General features: G+C 45.3%; 1 protein-coding gene across 3 annotated transcripts in view; it reads left to right on the forward strand.

Moving 5' to 3' along the window:
• Positions 1 to 25,392, forward strand: part of LOC135394746 (E3 ubiquitin-protein ligase HERC2-like) — a 71,151-nt gene that overhangs the window by 36,925 nt on the left and 8,834 nt on the right. The window contains exons 40-73 of one of the 3 annotated variants that reach the window (XM_064625663.1): positions 530 to 686; positions 863 to 1,119; positions 2,051 to 2,465; positions 3,528 to 3,706; positions 4,547 to 4,702; positions 5,939 to 6,182; positions 6,887 to 6,995; positions 7,082 to 7,218; positions 8,368 to 8,582; positions 8,678 to 8,875; positions 9,395 to 9,712; positions 9,891 to 9,972; positions 10,329 to 10,469; positions 10,567 to 10,657; positions 10,742 to 10,919; positions 12,473 to 12,726; positions 13,131 to 13,275; positions 14,336 to 14,561; positions 14,653 to 14,845; positions 15,501 to 15,684; positions 15,761 to 15,907; positions 15,970 to 16,152; positions 16,533 to 16,686; positions 18,553 to 18,660; positions 20,064 to 20,351; positions 21,257 to 21,405; positions 21,499 to 21,624; positions 21,695 to 22,032; positions 22,357 to 22,555; positions 22,886 to 23,100; positions 23,209 to 23,386; positions 23,479 to 23,732; positions 24,707 to 24,846; positions 24,957 to 25,052. In XM_064625663.1, coding sequence (XP_064481733.1) covers positions 530 to 686; positions 863 to 1,119; positions 2,051 to 2,465; positions 3,528 to 3,706; positions 4,547 to 4,702; positions 5,939 to 6,182; positions 6,887 to 6,995; positions 7,082 to 7,218; positions 8,368 to 8,582; positions 8,678 to 8,875; positions 9,395 to 9,712; positions 9,891 to 9,972; positions 10,329 to 10,469; positions 10,567 to 10,657; positions 10,742 to 10,919; positions 12,473 to 12,726; positions 13,131 to 13,275; positions 14,336 to 14,561; positions 14,653 to 14,845; positions 15,501 to 15,684; positions 15,761 to 15,907; positions 15,970 to 16,152; positions 16,533 to 16,686; positions 18,553 to 18,660; positions 20,064 to 20,351; positions 21,257 to 21,405; positions 21,499 to 21,624; positions 21,695 to 22,032; positions 22,357 to 22,555; positions 22,886 to 23,100; positions 23,209 to 23,386; positions 23,479 to 23,732; positions 24,707 to 24,846; positions 24,957 to 25,052 — 6,454 coding nt within the window. The remainder of the gene's footprint in view (positions 1 to 529; positions 687 to 862; positions 1,120 to 2,050; positions 2,466 to 3,527; positions 3,707 to 4,546; positions 4,703 to 5,938; positions 6,183 to 6,886; positions 6,996 to 7,081; positions 7,219 to 8,367; positions 8,583 to 8,677; positions 8,876 to 9,394; positions 9,713 to 9,890; positions 9,973 to 10,328; positions 10,470 to 10,566; positions 10,658 to 10,741; positions 10,920 to 12,472; positions 12,727 to 13,130; positions 13,276 to 14,335; positions 14,562 to 14,652; positions 14,846 to 15,500; positions 15,685 to 15,760; positions 15,908 to 15,969; positions 16,153 to 16,532; positions 16,687 to 18,552; positions 18,661 to 20,063; positions 20,352 to 21,256; positions 21,406 to 21,498; positions 21,625 to 21,694; positions 22,033 to 22,356; positions 22,556 to 22,885; positions 23,101 to 23,208; positions 23,387 to 23,478; positions 23,733 to 24,706; positions 24,847 to 24,956; positions 25,053 to 25,392) is intronic. The other 2 variants (XM_064625664.1, XM_064625665.1) reach the window with 2 other exon arrangements.

The following is a 25,392-nucleotide window of genomic DNA, read 5'->3' on the forward strand; positions in this document are numbered from 1 at the left end:
CCTCTGGCTCTCCAACTCACAGTGCTGTTATCTCCTCCTTTTTTCTTTTTGTTACCTTGTGTGAATTGTGTGTATCGTATGATTCTCTGTTTTTACATGTGCAAGAGTTTACTTTGTTAGCCCCTTCATTATGTAATGCCCCCTGTGGTCTTTATCATAACATAAAAAAATTAATAAAATGAATGGCTGAACAGAAAACAATTATAGTTGTGTACTTGTTACCGTGTTCGTTTTTCCTACTCCAGAGTCGTTTTGAAATTGTATCGATTAGATTCTTATTTGATTCTATCAGCTGTTATGTTAGCCCATGCTGTTGACTACTATTTGTAGAGAGCAGCAAGGAAGCAGGCGAGCTGGCGATAATTGATCTTCATAACGAACCCAGAGACTGCGGAAAAAACCTGGGTTTAGTGTGTTTTTTTCCCCAGTCTCAGGGTTCATTATGACGTACTATTTGTACGCTTTCTACACGGTGCCATTACACATTTTTGATACTTTTATGCCACTTTTATTCTTATTTTTACTTCAGGTAAGTGGAACCCCATTCCACCTGCAAAAGCTTACCATGAATGAGAGCATGCTTCGCGTCTGGGCATCACTTCTAAGCCGAGCTGCGTCGGTTCTGCCCAAGTTATCCAAGGAAACAAAAAGTGCCAACCAGCCAGTTCAGTCGCCGACGGCAGAGTGTGAGACATCTTTGGATGTTTTTGGATTTTTTTGGACATTTTTGGATGTTTATGTTTGTCTCATGCTTGTCAGATGAGTGTTTCGTTATTACTACTCCTGTTTAATACTACGTAGAAACAAACGCCCCCATAAAGTTTGATACTTTAGCCATAATGCTTGTTGGTTCTACTTTCAGCTATGGGTGTCAACATTTCACTGCTGAAATCTCAGCAAATCCTTCTCGGCACAATCAAGGCAACGTCTATCCTTGTTTCACAACAATCCATCCTGCGTCAGGTGCTGTTACAGAACGTTTCAGAACAACCGTCGATGGAGACAGAAGATGAGACATCTGCGGACACACCATCTTCGATGTTATTGGTTGAGCAGATCATGGCCACTGCGACACTTCCGTCCATACTGAGGGCCATATTTTCGAGGGAGGAACTTGAGGTTTGGAATAACGTATTGTTAGGGCCTGAAGTTTTCGGGAAATATTTATTTCTAAATTCGGGGGGTAAAAATTGGGTAAATGAACATGTGCTCTAAATTCATGCGAATTTGGGTGAAAAACTTCCAGTATGCTAAATTCAGGGAGGTGTCGGACTCAGTTACTCAAACATCAAGTTAACTAACAATTTATCAACTTCAATTTTATAATTTCTCAATTTTTCCCAATTTCAAACGTAACTAAAAAAAGCGTCAAGCTGCTTTCATAGCAGCTTTTTGCCTGAGCCTCCTACCAACTCGGTAACTCGGTATTATTATTATTATTTATTATTATAATTTATTTATTATTATCAGTGATGGCCACTAACTACTTCTACAGTAGTTTAACTATAACTGTACTACCTACTTCACGATGGAGTAGTTTAACTACTTTTCAGGGGAGGTAGTTAAAACTACTTCTTTAACTACTGCAATGTATTTTAACTACATTTATAACTACTTAACGTTGTCCATCAACACCAATCCCATTCTATAGTGTTCTTGGACACCTAAATATGAATCACAAACAGTTTCACAACAGAATCACAACTACATTTCTGCAAGTAGTTAGTAACTACTTTTTAACTACAATCATGTACTACATGTAGTTAACTACTGGCCATCACTGATTATTATTATTATTATTATTATAATAACTGTACTGGTTTGATACAAACAGTGATGTAACTGCATTGGCTGCCAAACAAGCGAGTGTGCATTCCTACAGACATCCCAGTGAGGGCAATTTGAGGGGTAAAAATCGGGTTCCGCCCTAAAGAGGCAACGTCCAATCCGGGGTGCAAATTCGGGGGAGAATCGGGTTAAGCCCTAAAACTTCAGGGCTCTGCATATTGTAACCTGAACTCCTCTCGAATCTCTTTAATCACCCTTGCAGGTTGCAGCCATCGCGCTGACCCAGTTTCTGACATCAGAGGCCACTTGTCGCGACGTCAGTGACCTCACATCCTTACTTCCCCTCTCTCAACTCCCTGGGGACGAGGAGGAAGAGCCTCCTGCCTTAGACCCCAGTCCAACGAGCGACGATGCGAGGTGTGCCAGCACGGGCCCCACTCCGGTAGCCAGCCACACTCTCGAGGGAGCCGCTGCATCCGCGCCCACTTCCTCGCGTCGCTCTCCGCGCGGCCACAAGGTCAAATCAAAAGGAGGAAGCTCCTCGGGTTCCCGTGGGATTTTCTCGACTCCGCCACTTCTGGGTGCCTCAGCGTCGCAGTCTTCCGTACCCGTTGTGCAGCAGCTTGTCGAGATGGGGTTCTCGAGGCACATGGTCGAAGTGGCGCTCAGTGCGCTCGGTAAGCTTTCCTCTCTGCCTTTGTTGCTTTGTGTTGCTAGAAACAGCATTGTGCCGTTCACTTTGTTCCAGTGTTAGAATTCCTGCTGCTTTGTGTCTGCTACAACCTCTTGTACTGACGACGAGCACTCTCATTTTCCATTACACTTCCTCCTTCCCCATTTTCTTTTTCCTTCCTCATTCCCCATTTTCTTTTTCCATGACACTTCCTCCTTTCCCATTTTCTGGGAATATTAATGTTAAGTCACATAGTCATTTTCAGAATTATTTGTGGCAATATTTTAAATTGTAAAGTAGCAGCAAGACGTGGTGCATGCCAGGTGCGAGTTATACGATAACCCGTGTGTTTCCGGGTATATTACGTTTTCGAAAATTGGGGTGGCAAAAATCTGGTTTTATTACAGGAGCTGTAAAATCTAATTAAATTCGGGCAATACGTAGTGGGTGGAAAAGCAGATTTTCAGGTAGAAAGTAAAAAAAAAAAGCGTTTCAGATGAATGCAGGATGCTGAGCGGCTGTGTTAAACGTGCAATGCTTAGCATTCTTCAGTGCGATGTATTATCCTTATTGGTGGCTGAATTTGCATTTTGGCAAGTTCATTTTCGAGGTTTTGTGGGTTTTACCCGAAGTAACATTTATGCAAGTCAGCAGGTAAAAACGGGTTTTACCAGGTTTAACACAATGCTCCATGAATGAGGAGCACTAGCCCATATTGCCAGTGCCCATATTGGGTCCGTTGCATTGCATTTTGTCAAGTTGATTTTGGAGTTCATTTTATTGATTTTAATTTTTTTTGGATCGTACCCGAATGACAATGATGCCTTGATGATGTAATGGTGGGCTTGACTGGGTTTAACCTTAAAACACGAAGCTCTATGTAGCACACACAAATAAGAGTGGTTTAAGGAACGATCTCCACATAAATACAGCTGTGCTCTGGTAACCTCTATGTGTAAGGCATGAAAACATTCCTCGGCACTAGATTGGCTACTACATCAGGAATCTTCCATAAAAGTACTTGCCCATGAAAAGGAAGTTAGCGTAAATTTTTCTAACTCTCCAGCAGGCAGCTTTCACATGATTCCCAGCCCTGAAGCTGTTGTGTCTTGGTTGCTGGAACACCCGGACCAACTCTCCTATGTGTCAGATGATGAGAGCTTCACATCACTGGAAGATGCGTCGGACTCGGACTCTTTTTCGGATGACCTCTACGAACCTGAGGCTCAAGGCTACACCCAAGAGGTACAATGCAGTCCCGTTAATTTTAAATCTGTTAATTGGAACTTCCGGATAATTCAGACTGACGCTCAGGTCCCATCAAAGTTGTGATTGGGGGAAATTGTACGGTAATTTGAGCGTATGAACGTGCGCAAGGGTTTATTCAAATGAGATTGCCCGGCTGTGCCAGACTACGCATCGGTCCAGAAGTGCCATAAGGCCGGAGCGCTGCTGGCATGTCAAGGACACGTTTACTTATTACTTTCGAAGACCATTATGTATAAAGGCGGTTCTTGGGCTAGAGGAAACAGGAGCAATGAATGAATCACCATATGGCATGCACAAATGCGGCTGGGACGGAACAATGCCGTTTGCTTGTGGTAGGCAAAGCAAGTAAGCCTGACTGTTCTAAGGGGATCAGGACCCTTGACTACATGGCCAACAAAAAGGTGTGGATGACAGCCAGTATATTTTCTGGAATTGGGTTTGCGTGGTTCACAATTGGGTTGAGTTCAACATCGCAAACAACGTTAATGGAGTCATGACTGATGAAAAAATATGCTAACACGTTCATTTTCTTCCCTGAGATGCCTTCAGGCAAGCCTGTAAGCATTTTGGAACATGAATCGTTCTATTATATTTCTGGCGTTGCGTGACCATGAATATGAGGCAAGGCCTAGCGAGCCATGACATGTCTCTGACCTAGGGAGTATGCGCTTGTATTGTGTCAAGTCCTCCCTCATTCAGAGTGAATGCCTTTAGTTTGAACTCCACATTATTCAAACAAATCTTCGATCCCCTTCGAGTTTGAATTAACTGGACTACTCTGACAGAAATCCTTGAACACCCCGGTTCTCTTCTCAGGTCGCACCAAGGATGAACTACCTGTGCAGGAGCGATTTTGCTAACAATGATGACTATGCCTTCTATGTGAGAGACCACATCAACACTGGAATGATGGTTCGGTGTTGCCGGACTTACGAGGAGGTTCAGGAAGGTGACACTGGGGAAGTAGTTGATGTAAGAAGCTTTTTTCTTTCTTTCTTTCTTTCTTTTATTTGATGAAGTTTCAATTACGAAACTTAATGGGGGGGGGAGACAATAAATATATGCCCCCTAGAAGGGAGAAGGCTCAGAACGAGAGACGCCAATATTGCAAACAGAAACTGCTCTTCTTCTTCTTCCCTCCAGAAGGACGAGCCCTGTATTGTATTCCGTGCTGAGAGCAGACACACAATAACAGAGTTTTTGAACCACTAATAATACAAATATTTTGAAAGAAGACTTTGGGGAGAAGGGCAAAATTTCGTTTTTGGCTAAAAATTCTGAGTGTTTGGTAATTCAAATCTATTTTATCACTCCTAGAAGTCTAACAAAAAATTGATCCATAATTGTGTCACAGCTCTTAGTAAGATGATTGTATTAATTCCCACGAAGTTCTCCTTTTTGTGTGCAATTCTCATAAATATATTGATGGTGACTGGCAGTGATGGCCAGTAGTTAACTACATGTAGTTAAACTACTAGCTAAACTACCTGATTGTAGTTAAAAAGTAGTTATCAACTACTTACAGAAATGTAGTGGCAACTACTAGTTAAACTATTATTTTAAGTAGTTAACTACAGTAGTTGGGTTACTGAGGCGCCAACTACTTCCGATTGTGCCGCAAGCTTTACGGCACGATTGTGCTTCTGACTTTTACCTTGAGCTACTTGTTTGATGAGAACGGAGGTGCAAAGCAATTGTGTCGTGCATGTGTACTAAATCTTCACTTTTAATGCTTGTCTAGTGAAGCCTCATTTGCTGCGAAATAATTCTGCAACTTAATTTATCACGTAGGCACAGAAAGAATCTCGCCGCAAGCTTTGTATTTGACGACCGTAGCAATGGCTTGAGCCAAAGTTTATTATTAGTTGTGATTCATATTTAGGTGTCCAAGAATGTGGCTACAAGGGATTGGTGTTGGTGGACAACGTTAAGTAGTTATAGATGTAGTTAAACTACATTGCAGTAGTTAAAAAAGTAGTTTTAACTACTCCCCTGAAAAGTAGTTGAACTACTGGTTAAACTACTCAATCACAAAGTAGTTAGGGGTAAACTACTGTAGAAGTAGTTAGTGTCCATCGCTGGTGACTGGATCGATTGTGTATTCTTTTTTTTGGGGGGGGGGGGGGGAGCTCGAACTTTTACTCGGAAACTATCTCAATCTCATATCTGTCCAAATCTCACCTTGCCAAACCTCACTTTGCGTTTTAGTTGGACAACGATGGCCTGCACGACTTGAACGTCCAAGTCATGTGGCTGCACAAAGGAGGAGTCTACTGGGTGCGTTACATCCACGTGGAGCTCCTGGGACCAGATCCGTCCCAAGCGGCATCCATGGCTCTCCCACCCACTCCCCCACCCAGAGGGGCCCCGAGGGTCGGGGATCGTGCACGAGTGCGATCGTGTGTGTCCCAGCCCAAGTACGACTGGTGCGCTGCGACCCAGCAGAACAATGGTGTGTAGAGAAATGTATTACCATCCAAAATGCGTGTACGTAAAATATTGTGGTGCAGTAGAATCAAATGCAAATTTTCCTTTAAAAAAAGTTTAAAAGTTCCTTTAAAAAAAAAAAAGTAAGTAAAAAGTTTTTGCCTAAAAGTGTCGCAGGTTCTTTTTTTTTTTTTTAAAGAACCCCACTGGCTGTAATTATATCCCTTCATCGCTGGTACCATATTTTCTCGAACCTAAGATGAACCCCCGAGTTAGGGTACGCAAATTTTAAACAAATATTGAGAGGCAATATGTATAGAGCCTTTGGTTTTAGGGTGTAACTTCGACTCCTCCCCGAGTTTGCACCCTGAATTGAAAGTTGCCTCTTTAGGGTGGAACCCAATTTAGGGTGGCCTTGTTGAAGCACGGATATTCGAATCTAAGACGACCCCCCACTTTGGAACGCAGGATTTTTGAAAAAAAAGGTCTTCTTAGATACGAAAAAATACACCATTGTTCACTTTGTAGCATCATTGTTTTGACGTTGTTCGCCATTGTTTTGCTGTTGTTCACTTTCTTACTGCCACGTACCAAATGAGTAATTCCTTTATGTATCATCAAGCTCTACCGAACTGTACTACCATTGCCATACTTTCGTGCCCTCGTGTAATGCCCTTCATAGGGCCCTTGAGGTATCGTAATAAATAAATACATAAAATAATTACGTAGGCACCGGTCGTGATGGGAGAGACGCCTCGGCAGACTTTCCACAGCAATCCCCCTGGATAGGTCGGGCATCAGAGTTGGAACGGGTCCCTGTAGTACATGAACAAATCACGTGAGTTCATGTGTTGTGCTCGACCCAAAGTTACAGAAATTCTCTGAATTCGACGTTTTAAACTCTGCCATGCTCGATATTCGTAGCTGTCACGGATGTGATGCGACACCCCTGCTGGGATCTCGCTACAAGTGCAGGTTCTGCAGGAACTACGACCTTTGTGAACGGTGCTTCAAAACAAACCAGATTCACAAGCATCCTTTCAACCGTATTGTGAGACCTGGTATGTTCTTAAAACGTTCCATTTGTTGTGAGCACCGCACGACTGGGCGTGTATACAGTGAACCCTCGTTATTATGACCATGGTCGTTCCCGAAGATTTTGGTCATAATGCAGAATTGTCATATTAACGGGGGGGGATTTGCAGAAGCTGCACAGCATTGTTCCCCAAGAGTATGGTCGTAAAGTGCGTATGTCAGATTATCGAGGGTCATATTAACGAGGGTTCACTGTACGGCCCTGTGTATTGGGGGTTAAACCCGATGAAACACGCTTTCACCTCCCGATTTCCGTCATTGCCAGTTAGAGTAAAAATCGAAGGACTTCATGAGCAAATTCGCAAGAATGCGAATTAAGCCACGGGACACTGTGGAGAACACAAAGCGCTGCGAGCCTGAAATGGGACAAGCACTCTTCTTTTAATTCAATTTCTTTTAATTTTAATTTAATTAAATATATGTATATATTAATTATATTTACCATAATTAACGAATTACCTCATTTTTTTATTTCACACGACGAGCCAACTTTCCTCCAGGTATCGCCAAATTTTATCCCATTTTCCGGCTCTTCAACTACATCTTTATTGATATTTTTTATTTATTTATTTTTGCTCCCGATCATCACAAAAAAAAAAATCCCCGAAAACAGAAGAGCATGGGCTTGCACCGCTGAGCTGTAAATGCAAATTGCGCATAAAACCCGACAAATTCGTCAGTTGCTCTACAGATCATTGCTAGAGCCTGAAGCTTTCGGGAAATATTTTTTTCTAAATTCGCGGGGTAAAAATCGGGTAAATAAACATGTGCACTAAATTCATGTGAATTCGGATGAAAAAACTTGCAGTATGCTAAATTCGGGGTGAAATCGAGCTCAGTTACTCAACTAACTGTACTGGTTTGGTACAAAAGGTGATGTAACCGCATTTTTGTGCCAGACACGTAAATTAACGCGTTCCTACAGACATCCCAGTGAGGGCAATTTGCCGGGTAAAAGTCGGGTTTCACCCTAAAGAGGCAACCTTCAATTCGGGGTGCAAATTCGTGGGAGAATCGGGTAAAATCCTAAAACTTCAGGCTCTACACATCATTGCCCCGTTCACGTAGCTGCACGTAGCGACCGTGCTTCGAGCTTCTATGCTCTACATTTCCAGGTGCTCTGCCCATGTACGGAGGATACCCCGGAGGACGGCCGAGGAAGAGGAAAGGCGGAGATCTCGACGGTCGCGTTTCGGGCCTCGGAGGTACGCTCATCGAGGACTGGTCACACTGCGTAAAGAACCTGACGGTCTCGTCCCACGAGGACATCGCTCACCGTCTCATTGATGGGACCCACTCTTCGTGGCAGAGCTGTGGATCACCCGGAAGCGTAAGGAAGCCCCTACATCGCACTATTGAATCGTTTGGAATAGCAGTTGAATCTTGAATGTCAACCCCTTTCCTTTTTCTTAACTGTTTCTTTAGCACTGGATTCGTCTTGAACTGCACCAAGATATTTTGATCCACAAGCTTACCATGGTTGTAGGCCCGGCTGATGCTAGCTATATGCCTCTGCTTGTGGTGGTGAAAGGAGGTTCCCATCTGGATTTGATGAGTGAACTGAAGACGGTCCACATTGGGCCGACGGACATTTTCGTCACACTACTATCTGAAGTGCAAGAGGTTAGTTGAGCTTACGGTACCTAAGTGCATTATTATGTAGACCCTCGTGGTTCCTGGTTTTTATGCTTATCAAAAGCCAGGGAGAACGGTACGAGATTTATTTCAGGAGCAATAAATCAGGCAGAAGAGCGGACTTTTGAGAGAAAAATAAAAATAGAGTATGTTCATAGTTCACAGTTCATTTACAGTCCTGGGATTTATGCGAGTTACCATTAGCAGAAACTTCCATAACTAGAAAATCGCTTCAGTCCTCTTCTCAATCTTCCTTCAGTCCTCTATGCAGTCCACATAGTAGTGCAGAGGCCAGTGGGTACAATACTATCTCAAGTGTGAACACCTGTGTGGATGTATCGTTGTGAGATGGCACTGCATGTGTGACCCCCTTAACTTTGGTTATGTGTGACTGTACTGCAACAACTGATGAGTCTGTGAGATACCACAGAAATCTTGTGATCTATGGTTCTGCACAGGATTTGTAAGATTGTGCAGAACAGGACAAGCACGATGTTTGTGTTTCAGTTCTACCGTATCGTGGAGATCGGCATCAAGCAATGCCGCAGCGGAGGCATCGATTGTAGAGTTCATGGTCTGACAATTATCGGAAGGCATCGAACTGAAGAAGAAGATATCGCGTCAACATTCCCGTACCTGGCATCGGACGGTGAAGAAGCGGAAGAGACCGTACCTGGTGCTGCGACCTATTCGTCATCTCAGTCGTCCGTCTCTACACAAAGAAGGGGACGAAGTTCAGAAACCACGTTCCAGGATTTACAGACAAAAGTCTATGTGTGGGGTTTGAACGATAAAGATCAACTTGGAGGGCTCAAAGGTTCGAAGGTAAGTAAAAAGCCTTTCTCCATTAATGACCAGCACAAGTGACCAGTAGTGAACCTGCGTATAGTGAGGATACAGATGGTGATGAGGTAGACCTTTCAGCTTCACTGCACAGATGTCCTACTGTAGGGACAAAAATTTAGACAGTTTTATGACCCCGACTATATTTGTGCATTTACAGATTAAACTGCCCCAATTCTCTGAAGCTTTGTCATCTCTGAAGCCGATACACATTGCTGGTGGCTCAAAGTGCCTCTTCATCGGTAAGGAAGCGAGAGCTAGAACGTCATCTGAAATATGGCAGTTGACGAAAAGTCAGCACTTCAGCCAGCGCTTGAATTCAGCCGGTTGCTCGCGCGATTGTTGGACTTAAATGTTGCGTTTATCTTAATTGTTAGTTGGGCCTCTGCAATTTAGATTAAGAGATCATATTGGCTCACATAAGTAGTGTACCCTAAATGCACTTGAGTACTCAAATGTTGGTCCCTTGTTCTTCCCCACATGCTCAATGCAGCGTGACTTTAGCAGTGTGTTGAGCTCGTTCCATATGTTATACCGTACGCCTATGGCTTATAGTTCTTAACTCCTTTGTTATCAATCTTTTCTGTTTGCTTTTTAGTGTCTCATGATGGCAAAGTGTATGCATGCGGAGAAGGCACAAATGGCCGCCTGGGCTTGGGTTCCTGTTGCAACGTTGCTGTCCCTCGGCAACTCACAGCGCTGAGCCAATATGTTGTGAGAAAGGTCGCTGTGCATTCTGGTAAGGATAGAACTTGCTTGACCTTTCGACTGGTCTGTACTGCGGTACGGTACGGTGTACCGCGGTACTGTACAGTGAATGTGACACACTCTTTCAGGGGGAAGGCATGCGCTCGCACTCACCGTTGATGGAAAAGTGTTTTCATGGGGCGAAGGAGACGACGGAAAACTTGGACATGGTAACAGAATGTGAGGAAGCCATTTCACCCTTTCTCTCTTTTTGTTGCACAAAGGTGTGTGTGTGTGTGTGTGTGACTGGGATGTTATGTGCAGGACACACGAAAAGCCTAAGCTGATCGAAGCTCTCAAGTCGAAGCGCATTCGTGATGTTTCCTGTGGAAGCTCTCACAGTGCAGCAATCACATCCAGTGGAGAACTGTACACCTGGGGTCTTGGAGAGTATGGACGCCTTGGTCATGGAGATAACTTGACTCAGTTGAGGCCCAAGCAGGTGAGTGGAGGTACATTATCCTGCACGGTCATCCGGTGTCCTATTTGAACTATTTTAAAGTACCGTATTTTCACGCGTATTAGCCGCACCGCAGATAAGCCGCGGGACTCGATTTTACATACATTTTGAAAATGTTTTTGCAGATAAGCCGCATTCGCAGATAAGCCGCGGGTAATACGACGCGACTGCTTTGTGCGCTAAACCAGTGATGCACATACAAAATCAACAGAGACGCTCAACGCTCGTCAGCGCTGTACTCCCTGCCAGCTGCCCTGTTCCCGTACTTGTCTGCAAAGTCGACGACTTTTAGTTTGAAGCCGCTGTCGTGGCTGTGCCTCAGCGTTTGAGCCATGCTTCACCTCTAACTGCCGTGCCTGTGTCCACGAATGCTGCTGCTCTCGTCAAATGAGAACTGACGCTTAGCTGACCACGTTTTATCCCTATGACAGATGTATTGAACCCTTCCTGTGGGTCTGCCGACAAAGGAGACCGTGGGGAAGGCCATAAACCCTGTCCACATTCCAGTGTCGGCATGATGTATAACAAAGGAGGTCAGTTCTAGTGTTCTACTAAGATCGGATTGTGCCCTTGTTGCGTGTTTTCGAGGATTTACGGGTTAGTCAACTCGAATGTGGAGTGGACCCGCCCCTGTTCGGTATTGTTCGTGCACTGGCAGGGCGGTCCTGTTCCGAAAAACATGAGGCACTGTCAGCCCTTTCGTTTAACCCGGGGTATGGGGAAAGTACCAGGGAAAAATAGTCACCAGATAAGCCGCACCCACGGATAAGCCGCAGAGCGTCCGCGAAAAAAATAAATCGCGCATAAGCCGCGGCTAATACGCGTGAAAATACGGTAATTTGGAGGTCTCACTTAGGCTACCTCAGAAAGAAAGAAGGTCCCAAGGCACTTAATTGCACACTGTGGAATTTGTTATCATCAATCATATCATCTTGTTATCATGTGGGATTTAAATCATCATATGTAGAAGGAGAGGATCTCGGGAGTCTCTGTGTTAACCACTCTTCTTCTTTACGCATGTGAGAAAAGGATGTGAAATGTGATACGGATGATGGGTGAAGAAGAAGGTCTCTCTTCTCCATGTATGAAGGGAATTGCCTCAGGACGAGGGCCACCGATATTTAGATATTTCTGTTTGTCGTTTCTGATACCAGCCTTTCGGTTCTGTTTCCATTACTGTTTCCGGTAACGGAAAGGCTGTTATAGTTCTGCGAGTAGACACCCTTTGCCAAAGTGCTCCCGCATTCATGCCACAGAAGGAACTTCTCTTCAGTAAGATCAGCACCCCTCTCAGGACGTAAAACAATCTTCCAATACCTTTATACAGAAAATAGCGCCCCCCCCCCGCTCCCCCTGCGCACCAAGTCACTTTTGTCATATCCATTACTCAAATTGAGTACCAACTGATCATTTTCATTTCCGTTTCCGCTTCTGGTAATGGAGAAACGTCGTACGCATTTCCGCTACCGGCTCCAATTTTGGTAACATACCGTCTCCATTTCTATTACCATACCATTATCTTTCCCTGATTACAGGTCATGGCAGTGGCTGGGCAACGCATCATTCAGGTGGCCTGTGGGAGCAGAGATGCCCAGACTCTCGCCCTTGCCGAAGACGGTGCCGTCTACTCGTGGGGGGACGGGGACTTTGGCAAACTGGGACGGGGTGGCAGCGAAGGCTGCAGCGTCCCACACAGTGTTGAACGTCTTGCGGGACTCCAGGTCTGCCAGGTGGAATGCGGGGCTCAGTTTTCTCTTGCACTCACACGAAGCGGCCAGGTCTGGACATGGTAAGTATTGCTGTTGTGACGATATCGCAAAATATGTTATGGCCCAGCAAGAAAATCTAGCACGAGCGTGTTATCTGGGTCTTTCCTTCACCTCCAGTGTAGGGAGGGTGAAGGAGCACAGTGCCACCTCATGCGTCGAAGATGAGCTTGAACTTGCGGAAACAAAACAGAAAGAAATGTATCGGGTGACGCTACCCAAACTGCCCCTATCTTGGGTTGCATTTTCTGTTCTCTTTTAATCTTTTTCCTGGACGCAAGAGGCGATAGTGTGCTCTTTCACCCTCTCACATTAGGGGTGAAGGAAAGACGCGTACCCTGTAGAAAAGGTGAGTCATAGTTTTATTGTTTTTATTTGGGTGCTGTTCCATTTTTATTGCATCCATCAAAAGAGCTCCACGTTTCAGGGGCAAAGGAGACTACTTTAGACTAGGTCACGGAAGTGACTCCCACGTCCGCAAACCCCAACTTGTCGAAGGACTCCGTGGCAAAAGAGTGATTCACGTGTCTGTCGGAGCACTCCATTGCTTGGCAGTAACTGACCAAGGGCAGGTAAGCCTCTGTAAGAATGCAGTACCAAAATGTGCACGTCGGGCAAATTATAGCTTACACAATTATTTCAGTACCGTATTTGCATGATTGCAAGACAATTTTTTTTTTCCAAAAAAATGGTGCCCCGAAAATGGTGGCCGTCTTGCAATCGAAACCATACGTCCCCCCACAGCAGGGAGAGAGCGCAAACGCCAGACAAAAGGGGGAGGGCGAAAGGCGAGCCCACGTGACTTACTTTTTCCTTACTTCTCAGCTGTGTCTCGCGAGTTGTGTTTTTCGCTGCTGGTTGCGTTGCGCTTCGCGTTTGCACGTGCGTTTCGTGATGGCCCCAAAGCGTGTTTTCGAGTACTCTGCTGCGTTCAAGCAGAAAGTGATGGAAGCAGCTGAAACCATGAACAACAATGTTGAAGTTGGGCAGCGTTTTGGAGTGTCCGAGATAAACGTACGAAGATGGCTCGAACAACGGAAAGAAATCTTCGACTGTTCCAGCATAAGGAAAACCTTCAGTGGGCCGAAGAGTGGACAGCAAGCTAGCATCGAGAAGGAGCTAACCTCTACCGGACGTCTGAAGTGTGCCTCTCTCAGCCATGGATTATGGACGCGCGGAGGGCAATCCCCGAGAACATTGTGGTACACGCGTTCAAGAAATGCATAACCTCGGACACGATGGATGGGACGAAGACGACTTGCTGTGGGACTACTCAGACAAGGAGAACAGCAGTGTTTAATCGTAATCATAATCCTTATTTAGTCAATATTGCAAAAATGTACTCAAAGCGGAACTGTGAGGGCAAGCCCTGTGTTTCGGAGATAGATGAAAGTTGAGTGTTCCTGATAAGTCTGTTAAGTGGCAGTTTTTGTCATTATCTTTTTTTTTTCATATTTTTGTAATTATGTATTTTTAGGGGAGTCGTCTTGCAATCGACATCGTCTTGCATTCCAGCAATTACAGTACTTTGTGTAGCGTACGGTAGCCTTTATGGGGTGTGACGGTTTATTCTATGCAGTGCCAATTACTTTACGTTGATCTTAGCGTCCACGTGTATAAAACTTCCTTCAGGTATATGCATGGGGAGATAATGACCACGGCCAGCAAGGTAATGGAAACACAACGGTGAATCGGAAACCAACTTTGGTGCACGGATTGGACGGAGCCAAAGTGACAAGAGTGGCTTGTGGATCCTCTCACAGCGTGGCATGGATGACAACGGAAACAGCGCAGTCACGTGGGCACGAGCCAGTGTTGTTTGCTGCTACCAAAGACCCATTGGGAGCTACTACGTTAGGTTGGTTGATTGGTTGTTACACTATTTTCTTAGTCTCTCGTCACACGAGGGTTACGTACAAATCACGTCACATGCTAAATTCGTTCTGCAGGTGTGGCGAATACCTTGTGTGATGCTCCCAGTTCAGGAGGAGCAGGAGAAAGCCCCACGTCAAGTAGCTCATCTAAACCGACCAAACTACAAAGACCCTCACTGTCAAAGATACTGCTTTCCCTAGAAGGAAATGAGGCCAAGCAGCAAGCATTGCATCAAGTGTTGCAAGCACTGCAGGTCCTACATGCAAGGTAATATGGCATCAAGGGTACCAGCACTGCTCTTTATTACCTACAGTAACTTCTTCTCGGAATCTACTATTGAAGTGTGTACACAACATGTATGTGTATTTGCACATTGTGTACAAATTCACGCATCGTGTTCATATTACATGCATAGAGCCTGAAGTTTTAGGGTTTAAACCGATGCTTTCCCTTATTTGCACCCCAAATTCAAGGTTGCCTCTTTAGGGTGAAACACAATTTTTACCCGGCAAATTGCCCTCAGTGAGACTTCTGTAGGAATGCACACTAACTTGTTTGGCAGCAAATGCAGTTACGTACATCAGCATTTGTACCAATCCAGTACATTTAGTTGACTAACTGAGCCAGATTTCTCCGCGACTTTAGCATACTGGAAGTTTTTTCACCCGAATTCGCATGAATTGAGAGCACATGTTCATTTACCTGATTTTTGCCCCCTAATTTAGAAAAAAATATTTCCCGTAAACTTCAGGCTCTATGCATGCATCATACAATACTTTGGAAAATGTTGCATGGAACTTCTACAGAGCTGCCGATACCTTGTTGAGATAGCCCGCTTGGTATATTGACAGGTCCATTACATCCTTAGTGCGTCGTTATCTTGCTGGACACACCTTTTTTTTCTTTTTCTTTACTTCTATAGGGAACTTATTATCAGTGCCCTCCGGCCGCACACTGGCTTGACTGATTTCACTCCCCAGCCATCCACCATGTCAGAGATGAGTCCAACTGCTCCGGAGTCTCTTATTTGTTCATGTGGGATCAGCTCTGGTGGCAGCCTCACTGTTAGCTTGGGAACCTCTAGACCAAAAAGGGCAGTCACGCAGGTAAGACAACCGTCGCGTAGCATAACAAAATGTGACGATACGCGAATGCATACAAATAATAATTTCTCTCTGTCAGGAGACAGTTTCGAGCATAGATGAGAGCGAGCCATCCGCAGCAGATGAAGTGTCGGATCCGTCACTGCAGAGTTCGGGAAGCCTTTCATCGCGGCTGTCGTCTGCTGCTGCTAGTGTTTTTGCTGCGACATTTTCTCCTTCCGATCAGGTAAGTTAACGTGCCTCCTGGAAAAAAAAAGTCGGGGAAAGTTATTTTACCGTGTGGAACAGGCTACGCCCGCTGAAGCTGAAACGACTCACTCTCTTCTGGACGAGTTTACGTCGACGTTGGCACCTGGGGACGCTCGGGTTCTGGTGGACTTGCTGAAGCTGGCCGTCGCTGGCAGGGCGCCGGAGAGATCCAGAGACACCATTGCTAGTGTTTTGAATGCAATGGCACGAGCAAACTCTCAGGCACGTACTTTTTTTCTGCGGGGTGTCTTTTTTTTTCTTTTTCGATACAGATTTTTCATTAAAAAACTATAAGGGCCACAGACATCCTGTTTTCACTTCTATCGTCTCTGGCCCGGCGGACGTTCTTGGCCGTCTGTTGCTCAACCATCGAATGACTAATTACCTAAAACTTGCGGAAACAAAACAAAAAGAAATGTATGGGGTGACGCTACCCGAACTGTCCTTATCTTGGGTTGCATTTTCTGTTTTCTTTTATTCTTTTTCCAGGACGCAAGAGGCGATAGTGTGCTCTTTCACCCTCTCACATTAGGGGTGAAGGAAAGACGCGTACCCTGCAGAAAAGATGAGTCATAGTTTTATTGTCTTTATTTGTCATCTAGGTTGCAGAGATGCTGTTGGAAATCTGTGTTACTGAACTTGAAGACGTTGCATCAGACGTCAAGTCGCATCAGCTTGTACCACAACCTGTGGTTCAGGAGTCCAGTCACCCATACACAGATGATGTGACACTCACTGGACACGTCCGTATTCCAGGTAATTCGCTCCACTGCTGAATCCTAATTAGTGCCTTGTGTTTGGGGGTGAAACTTGGGAAAACCCGTTTTTATTTTTACCCCGGTTTTACCCCAAAAATCCTCAAAAATGAACTTGCCAAGGTGCGACGTGAGCTACTATTATAGGCACTGGAGAATGCTAAGTGCAGCACATTCAGTACAGCCTCTCGGCATATCATGTTAGTCTGAAATGCGAGAAATTTGCTTTTAACCTAAAAACACACACACAGTAAAACCAGTAAAAACACAGTAAACCCTCACTAATTCGACCCCCGTTGGTTCGGATAATTCCTACCCCTGCACTACCCCTGCAGTCCCGGCGTATGTCTATAATAGTCCGTGGCAACAAACATTCGTTAATTCGGAAGCGGTTGGGTGTGCACCAGATAATTCGGACAGTCACGCCTCGAGGGAAATGCGTCGGCGCAAACAGCCGGCGTCAGAACGATCGTAAAAAAGGCAAAGGGTGGCGCCACTCTACAACTAAGAAGGGTTGGCGCAGTATGCACCGCTATGGTTATCAGTGTCGTTACATAATCTGTGCTATGGCGACTTCTGGGAAGAGCACGAAGTACTAGACAATGGATGTGATGAAAATAGAAATAAAATCCTAAGGAACGGTGTCTCTAGACAAGAAATAATGGAGACGTATGGTGTGAAAAGGAGTGTGTTGGCAACATACGTAAAGAACGAGTCACATATCTCGGGGCCGTCGAAGCTAAGCGGTTGGACGGCAAACAAAAGTGTCTTTGGAGAGCTGCGTATCTGCTATTGGAGGTACACGTGACAAGGACGAGGCTGCTCGACTGCAGGCGCGCTTTGGACAACACAGCAAACAACTCTTTCCCAGTTCTTTCCAAAATAAAGGATCCTTCATATTGGCAAGCGCACCTTGTATTTTATTGTCAGTTCGATATTTCGACATTTGGATGATTCGGACAATCTCGTGTGATCCAAATTAACAAGGTTTTACTGTACATACCCACATAGGCCGATTTTACCACTACAGTCGCCGACCGATTTTTCGGACCCCGATTTTTCGGACATGCTCAATTACTCGGACTCGTTCGCGGAACGGCCGCGGGTCCTATAGAGGTGATGTACAGAAACGTCCAAAATTTCACACACCGTGCAGTTCTGTCGCTCGATATTTCGGACCCTGTTCACCCAACCCGCGAATTTCTCTCTTGGGGTGACGGAAAATATTGGTATCATCTGCGATTCGTATCAAAAGAAATCAACCAACTAAAATATTGAGGCAAAAAAATTGGCAGTGATGATTGTTGACTTTCCATTTCTCTGAGTAGAAGAGGTCTGTCGGAGCGCCTTTGCATCTTCGTTTTTGGCCAACGGCCCAGCACGTGCTGTCTGCCCGCGAGTCGCGCGACAGCACTGTAAAGCGAGCTTCACGTAAAGCATGCATGCGTTAGGTGAAGCCGACTTGCGGACTTGACGACGACGGTGCCTCTGATAGTGTACATTGACGAAATGTCGCTTCAGGAAATAGAAGCTGATGTTATCAAGCAGAGCTAGAAGCGCGTTAGGAAAGCATCGACAAATTTTTCCAGCCTACTAGGGCTTAGTAAAGTTTATTTTAAAGCGAAATTCATTTTTTCGGACTGCTCGATTATTCGGACTTTTGCGCGATCCCCGCAGAATCTGAAAAATTGGACAGCGACTGTATTTTACGGCTCCTGAAATGAAAAATCATTTTTTACACCTCGATTTTCTTAAAAACATAAAGCCCGAAACCACGAATGTCTAATCCTAAATGTCTTTTTTGGGATACTAGGGTGCTTTAGAGGTTTGTGCCATTTCAATTCTGTTGTTTGAACTCTACCAACAGCTGCTGAAAGCCTACAAGTGGAGTTTGACCGTCAGTGCTCGACGGAGCGCAGGCACGATCCGCTGACTATCATGGACGGAACAGGCAGGATAGTAGCTAACCGATCAGGTAACGTTTCATCACGATGCACAAAGTTTCATATGTTCAGTGATGCAATGGCTAACTTAGCCCTAACCCAATCCCTAAAGTAGCTTCTGTATATTTAAATGCACGTGTGGTACTTAGCAGTGATTGCCAGTAGTTAACTACATGTAGTTAAACTACTTGATTGTAGTTAAAAAGTAGTTATCAACTACTTGGAGAAATGTAGTCTGCAACTACTAGTTGAACTACTATGTCGAGTAGTTGACTGCAGTAGTTAGGTTACTGCAGGCGCCAACTACTTCCGATTTTGCCGCAAGCTTTACGGCACGATTGTGCTTCCGATTTTTACCTCGAGCTACTTGTTTGATGAGAACGGAGGTGCAGAGCAATTGTGTCGTGCATGTGTACTAAAAATCTTCACTTTTATCACTGCTTGTGATTCATATTTAGGTGTCTAAGAACGTTATAGAATGGGATTGGTGTTGATGGACAACGTTAAGTAGTTATAGATGTAGTTAAACTACATTGCAGTAGTTAAAGAAGTAGTTTTAACTACCTCCCCTGAAAAGTAGTTGAACTACTAGTTAAACTACTCAATTGCAAAGTAGTTAGTAGTTATAGTTAAACTACTGTAGAAGTAGTTAGTGGCCATCACTGGTACTTAGTGCATCAGCCAATCAGCTACACTTTTGTTTTGCAACTTTGCAAGACACATTACATGCCACCAGAACTCTCTTGGAACAAAAAGCACTACATTGCTGATATTGAACTTGCCAATGTGTCCTAAAGATAAAGTTTGCTCCTTGGCATAATGGAAATAAATGGGTGCGTTAGGTGCTCCAGTGCGCAGGAGTGTGTGCTCCATGTGCTTAACAGGTGGAGCATATCGCTGGGTGCACGTTTCGAATTATGGTCAAGCAAAAGTCTTGCCCTCACAATCTTTTTCGGAGCGCAGTGCACGAATCATGAAAGGTGACGCCAGGAGTGACAAACTTCCTGCGCTGGTGGTTTGGCGGGCTTCTGTTTTTGCCTCCAACTCTCACCTCTAGCGGAAGTAAACCATCAGGTAATGCAGAGTGGAGTACGTATTTGAAACATCGAGTCCCATGCACTTGCTGCTTTGGAGTGTGTGCGGCATTCTCTGTGCTCGAGCAAATGCACTGGCGCATGGACTTAACGCACCCAATATGTCTGGCAGGAGCATTTAACTCTAAACAGTGAGCCTTTTCTATCAAAATTGCCGTAGGTATTTTCAGAAGAAGCAGGGGTTCGATAAATTAGGGAATGCACCTCACAAGCAGCAACCTACGAATTGGTTCCTGGAGAGCGAATTATCCCTTTAAGTTATACTGGCACGTATTGATAAATGCTGAGGTAATGTGATGGTAGAGTGCAAAGTGTTTGACTATCTTCTAACACCTTTAAAGGTCGAGAATGGTCGGACTGGGCTCCTGAGCTGCGCATCTCGGGCAACGAGCTTCGCTGGAAATTCAGCAGTGACGGCTCTGTCAACGGTTGGGGCTGGCGTTTCACAGTGTACCCCATAGTCCCTGCAGGCAATTCGCAACGAGAGGCCCTCTCCGATCGAGCCGTGCTTTCTCAACCTTCTGTGGAATTGGTCATGTCCCTGTTGGACCTGAGGAGCTGCACGGACCGTGCCATCGTATCTCGCCTTGCTGCAGCTCTGGCAGCGTGTGCGCAGCTCAGCTACTTAGGTAACCAAGGCTGCTCTTTGAAGGACCAGTCTTTCATAGTAGTTTTATGAACTTCGGTTGTAATTGGGCCTGCGCGAATATTCCAGTTTTTCTAATACGGAAGCAAATAATTCTGTATCCAATCGATTTCCGGATCGTACGTGGAATATTCTAATTTCTGGTCAGATTTATTGTTCTTCCAAATTGAATATGTTCAAGTAGTTCCAAGGCTGCATTACAGGGTGTCCACGCTAACTGTGAACATGTTTTTTTTAAATATGTATATCACTTTTTTCCAAGATGAAATCATTGCAATATAGCATATGCTGAAGGGCACTCCCTAGCAGGGCATGAGCAAAGTCCAAAGGCAATGTCTTAATTAACTTTTATTAATCTATCGAACGGATTTTTGTTCTGAAAACGGCTACGATATCAGGCGACCGAAAGGAACAGATGTTCTCATTGGGACAACTTTGTAGCTTTTATAATTAAAAACTTAATTAATGAAAGTTAATTAAGACATTGCCTTTGGACTTTGCTAATGCCCTGCTAGGGAGTGCCCTTCAGCATATGCTATATTGCAATGATTTCATCTTGGAAAAAAGTGTTATACATATTTTTTAAAAATATGTTCACAGTTAGCGTGGACACCCTGTATAAGTCGGAAAAACAGCACATAAAACAAAGTGAGCGACTTCAAAGTGACTTCATATGTTTTGATCCATATTAATGTACATGTACAACTTTTTGCTTGAAGTTCAATTCAGTTTTATGACTGCTCGCTTCATATTCGCTTTGGTTTTAAAATAACTACTTTCACACGTGTGCCTAGCCGTAATAATGTGCAGTACAAACCATGCTGGATATCATAAAAAAGAATACTACAACACAGTCTGCCTCATAATATTGGTGCTTTTGATTTTCAGCTCCGTCTCAACGAATGTGGGTGCTGCATCAGCTGCGACAGTTGATGACCACGGGGGTTGGGAGAAGTCTGAATGTGTTGGAGTTGCTTGCCAGCACTCCAACCAGTTCAGATTCTCCCACCGATCCGCCACCTATCTCAAATGTGCACGTACGTGTGTCTTCCACACTGAATGCCTTGAAGGATCCACAAATTTCGTACCGTGTCACAGTCGACAAAAAAATTCACTTTTTTTTTTTGCAGGGCTCATGCGAAACGGCCCTCGGGGCCTTGTTAAAGGCCCTTCCCGAAACGTTGTTGAGGCAGTACGAGTACGAGGACCCTATAGTTCGTGGTGGCAAGCACTTGATGCACAGTGACTTTTTCAAAGTAAACGATTGTTACTTTCTTCACTAATTTCTTCCGAAATTATCTTCCATAACTGTTTTTAATGCCTCAGGTACTCGTAGCCCTAGCCTGCGATTTGGGGCTGGATTCCCTCCCGTGTTCGAGCGACAGTTCCCGCTGGGCGTGGTTCCGTCGCTACTGTATGGCGTCTCGTGTCGCCGTGTCCCTCACAAGGCGTTGTTCTCCCTCTGTGACGCTGCCAACGGGGTTCTGCTTGGAGGTTCAGCGTCGCATCCGGGCACTCACGGCGTCGTGCGCTGAAGGTGAATCTGAAGATCTGCCAAAGGACGAAGAATGGAAAGAGGATGGGGAAGCATTTGTGACTGACCATGAGGACCATTCGGTATTTAAACTGGAACATGATGAACAGCTCATACATTGGGTCAACAGGTGAGTTCGCTTTGGAGATATCGCGCTTTCTCTCGAAATGGTAATAGTACAGTTGCCGACCGATAATTTAGACTCTAGAATTTTGACTTTCTAATTTTTTGAAGAAAAAAAAAGTTCGCACCGTCAAATGCCTTATGTCAAATGTCAATTACGACTCTGTGGGGTGAACTACTTCTCATGGTGCATCTTACTGGCCTGCTTAGCAGTTTTATAGAAATAAAACGGGGCATTAAAAAGGACTTCTGCACTACTTTAAGCAAAGCCCAAGGGACAGTTTGTCATGTGTGCTGATATACTGGCACTGCTCTCTCTTCACTCTAACAGACGCCCAGAGGATTGGACACTCTCGTGGGGTGGAAGCGGCACCATTTTGGGTTGGGGTCACAACCATCGGGGGCAGCTAGGGGGTGTGGAGGGTGCCAAAGTGAAACTTCCCACACCGTGCGAAGCACTCACGACCCTGCGTCCTGTCCAGCTGGTAGGAGGAGAGCAGACGCTCTTCGCTGTCACTTTGGACGGCAAGGTGAGCACAACATTAGTTTGCATTCATAAGGCTGCACCCTTGTGATGCACTAGGAATGTTGCATGTACAGCTCCGGTCAACCTTAATAAAACACTGGAAAAACTTCGATATCATTTCCCAGCACGATAACAGCCACGTTTGGGGCATTGGGGGGATTGTTAAGTGAACAAAATCATTGCATTAAACTAACAGAATAATTTTGTTCAATTAAGATTTCCTCGTGGACCCAAGGGTTGCTCTAATTGCGCACGGGAACGAGACCACATTGTTTTTTCCCGGTGTTATTATTAAGGTTGACCGGAGCTGTACACTAACACTATGTCTCCAAAGGTATATGCTACTGGGTACGGCGCTGGAGGTCGCCTCGGAATCGGCGGCAATGATTCGGTGTCGACAACGACGCTGCTAGAGAGTCTACAACACGTGTTCATCAAAAAGGTAGCCGTTAACTCCGGAGGGAAGCATTGCCTGGCGCTGTCAGCAGACGGGGAGGTGTACTCCTGGGGCGAAGGGGATGATGGAAAACTTGGACACGGGAACAAGAGGTGAGAAATTCCTGCCTTGCAATTTCACTTTTTCTCTCTCTATTTTTTTATTTTTTATTTTTATTTTTTTGACACGAGGAGGTCATCAGAGTGCTGACGACATTTCAGTTCATGCGACCGTCCGCGAGTGATAGAGATCCTGCGGGGCAAAGAGGTGGTGGACATTGCCTGTGGCGGCGCTCACAGTGCCTGCATCACCGCTGCTGGAGAGCTGTACACGTGGGGCAAGGGACGTTACGGACGGCTCGGACATGGAGATAGCGAGGATCAGCTACGTCCAAAGAAGGTCCGTACGTTCTTAAATCGCAACGTTTCCCTTTCCTCTTCGTTGTCTACGCAACAGCACCCGTAGCCATTTCATATTTTTTTGCTCACTAGGTGGAAGCACTGTCTGGATGGCGTGTACGCTGCGTGGCGTGCGGCAGTGGAGACGCCCAGACCCTGTGCGTTACGGACGACGACTCTGTGTGGTCATGGGGTGACGGTGACTACGGCAAGCTGGGCCGCGGGGGCTCAGACGGTTGCAAGGTGCCCCTTCGCATTGAGTCGCTCCAGGGTCTCGGCGTGATTCGCGTTGAATGCGGTTCACAGTTCTCTGTGGCCCTCACGTCGTCAGGCAGCGTCTACACGTGGTAAGCAACCTGCTGTGTACTACGGCACCTGTTCCAAAGTGATGAGCACAACGAGAGACGTACGAGGGTGGTTCCATAAGTTTCCGGCCCGAGGTAGAAAATGCGCGCGAATTTGAAAAATGCGATGAAGGACGCGTGGTGGCATCTGTTGGAGGGCCGGAGCACCACCCTCAACCCTCTCCATGCTTTTGTCGGTTGGAGAGCGGCATTTCAAACAGCCAGGGTTCACTCTTCAGTTAAGGGTGACTATGTCGAAAAGTGATACACTTGTTTCGTCTCTATGACTATTAAAAGTTGGTCGGGCCGGAACGACCGGTCGGTTGGTCGGGCCGGAAACTTATGGAACGACCCTCGTACGTACATATGGATACAAAGCATGTATGTGTGATATACCCGCAATAACCTTGTTGCACTCAGTTTGTTGTAAACCTCCTCTTGTGATGCTTTCTGTACTCTCTGGCTACCTTCAGAACTATTCGAATACTGTACACGCTTCCGTTTCGTGACCCCAATTTTTCGCATATCGGGCACGAGGCACATTTTCATGGGCACTAAATTGAGTTAAACCTAGAGGTGAAAGTTTGTGGCTTGATGGCCTCACTTTGTGATACAGCTTACATTGCCCTTACCTTGTGCTATTGCACATGCTTGTGCTGTAAAGCAGTTAACACATAGTTTAAATTTTCCGATTGCATCATTGTTTTCAAAGTGTCAATTTTGTTGCCTGAGTCTGTTGTCTGAGTTGCACGTTGTCTGAGGTTTTTCCCTGGGTTTTCGGACTGACTTGCGAGACGAATGTCGGCACAGTTCCTCCTGAAGTCGGCCCCAGATGGATACTAACCCCCCCTTGTACCCCACTCCTTCCTGCTGTCCTCCCTCCATCTGTCCACATCTGTGCACCGCTCTGACCTGGGAGCTTCTTGTTGCACTTGCAAACATCCAACGTAACACAACTTGTGGTGTCTTACTTGTAGGGGAAAAGGTGACTATCACCGACTTGGACATGGAACCGACGATCACATGCGTCGGCCCAAGAAGGTGGCTGCACTGCAAGGGAAAAAAGTAATCTGCATTGCCGTGGGTTCACTGCACTGTGTCGCCTGCACCGATAATGGTATGCGGTGTGACGTTACAATGGAAATAAATAAATATAAATAAATCTAGCGACAGGGTGGTGTGGCAGACCAGCAATTAGGAGTCCACTCATTCTTTGTTGTTCTCCAGGTGAAGTCTACACATGGGGTGATAATGATGAAGGACAACTCGGTGATGGGACAGTGAATGCTATTCAGAAGCCCAAACATGTGACTGCTTTGCAAGGTGAATCACACGTTGACATTGATGTGCAAAGAGTATGCATCTCGTATTATTCCATTCTGTAACATGCAGAAGTATCTGATTATCTCCGATATTCTTCGCATTGTTTTGGGAATATTTGAAAAGCCAGACCCTTCTGACCTGTGCTGTGAATGCAAATGCCTTTTACTGTACAACGTAAAAACGCATTGCTGTGATGTGGTTATGGAGAAGATACCATTAGAAATTGAAACATAGCAATTTATACATAGGGCCTGACTTTTTAGGGTTAAACCCGTATCCGCCCGATATTTACCCCCCGAACGAAATCTGTAAAATTCCGGTTTAACCCGAATCTACCCAA

This window comes from Ornithodoros turicata, chromosome 5 (assembly GCF_037126465.1).
Source record: "Ornithodoros turicata isolate Travis chromosome 5, ASM3712646v1, whole genome shotgun sequence".
NCBI lineage: Eukaryota > Metazoa > Arthropoda > Arachnida > Ixodida > Argasidae > Ornithodoros > Ornithodoros turicata.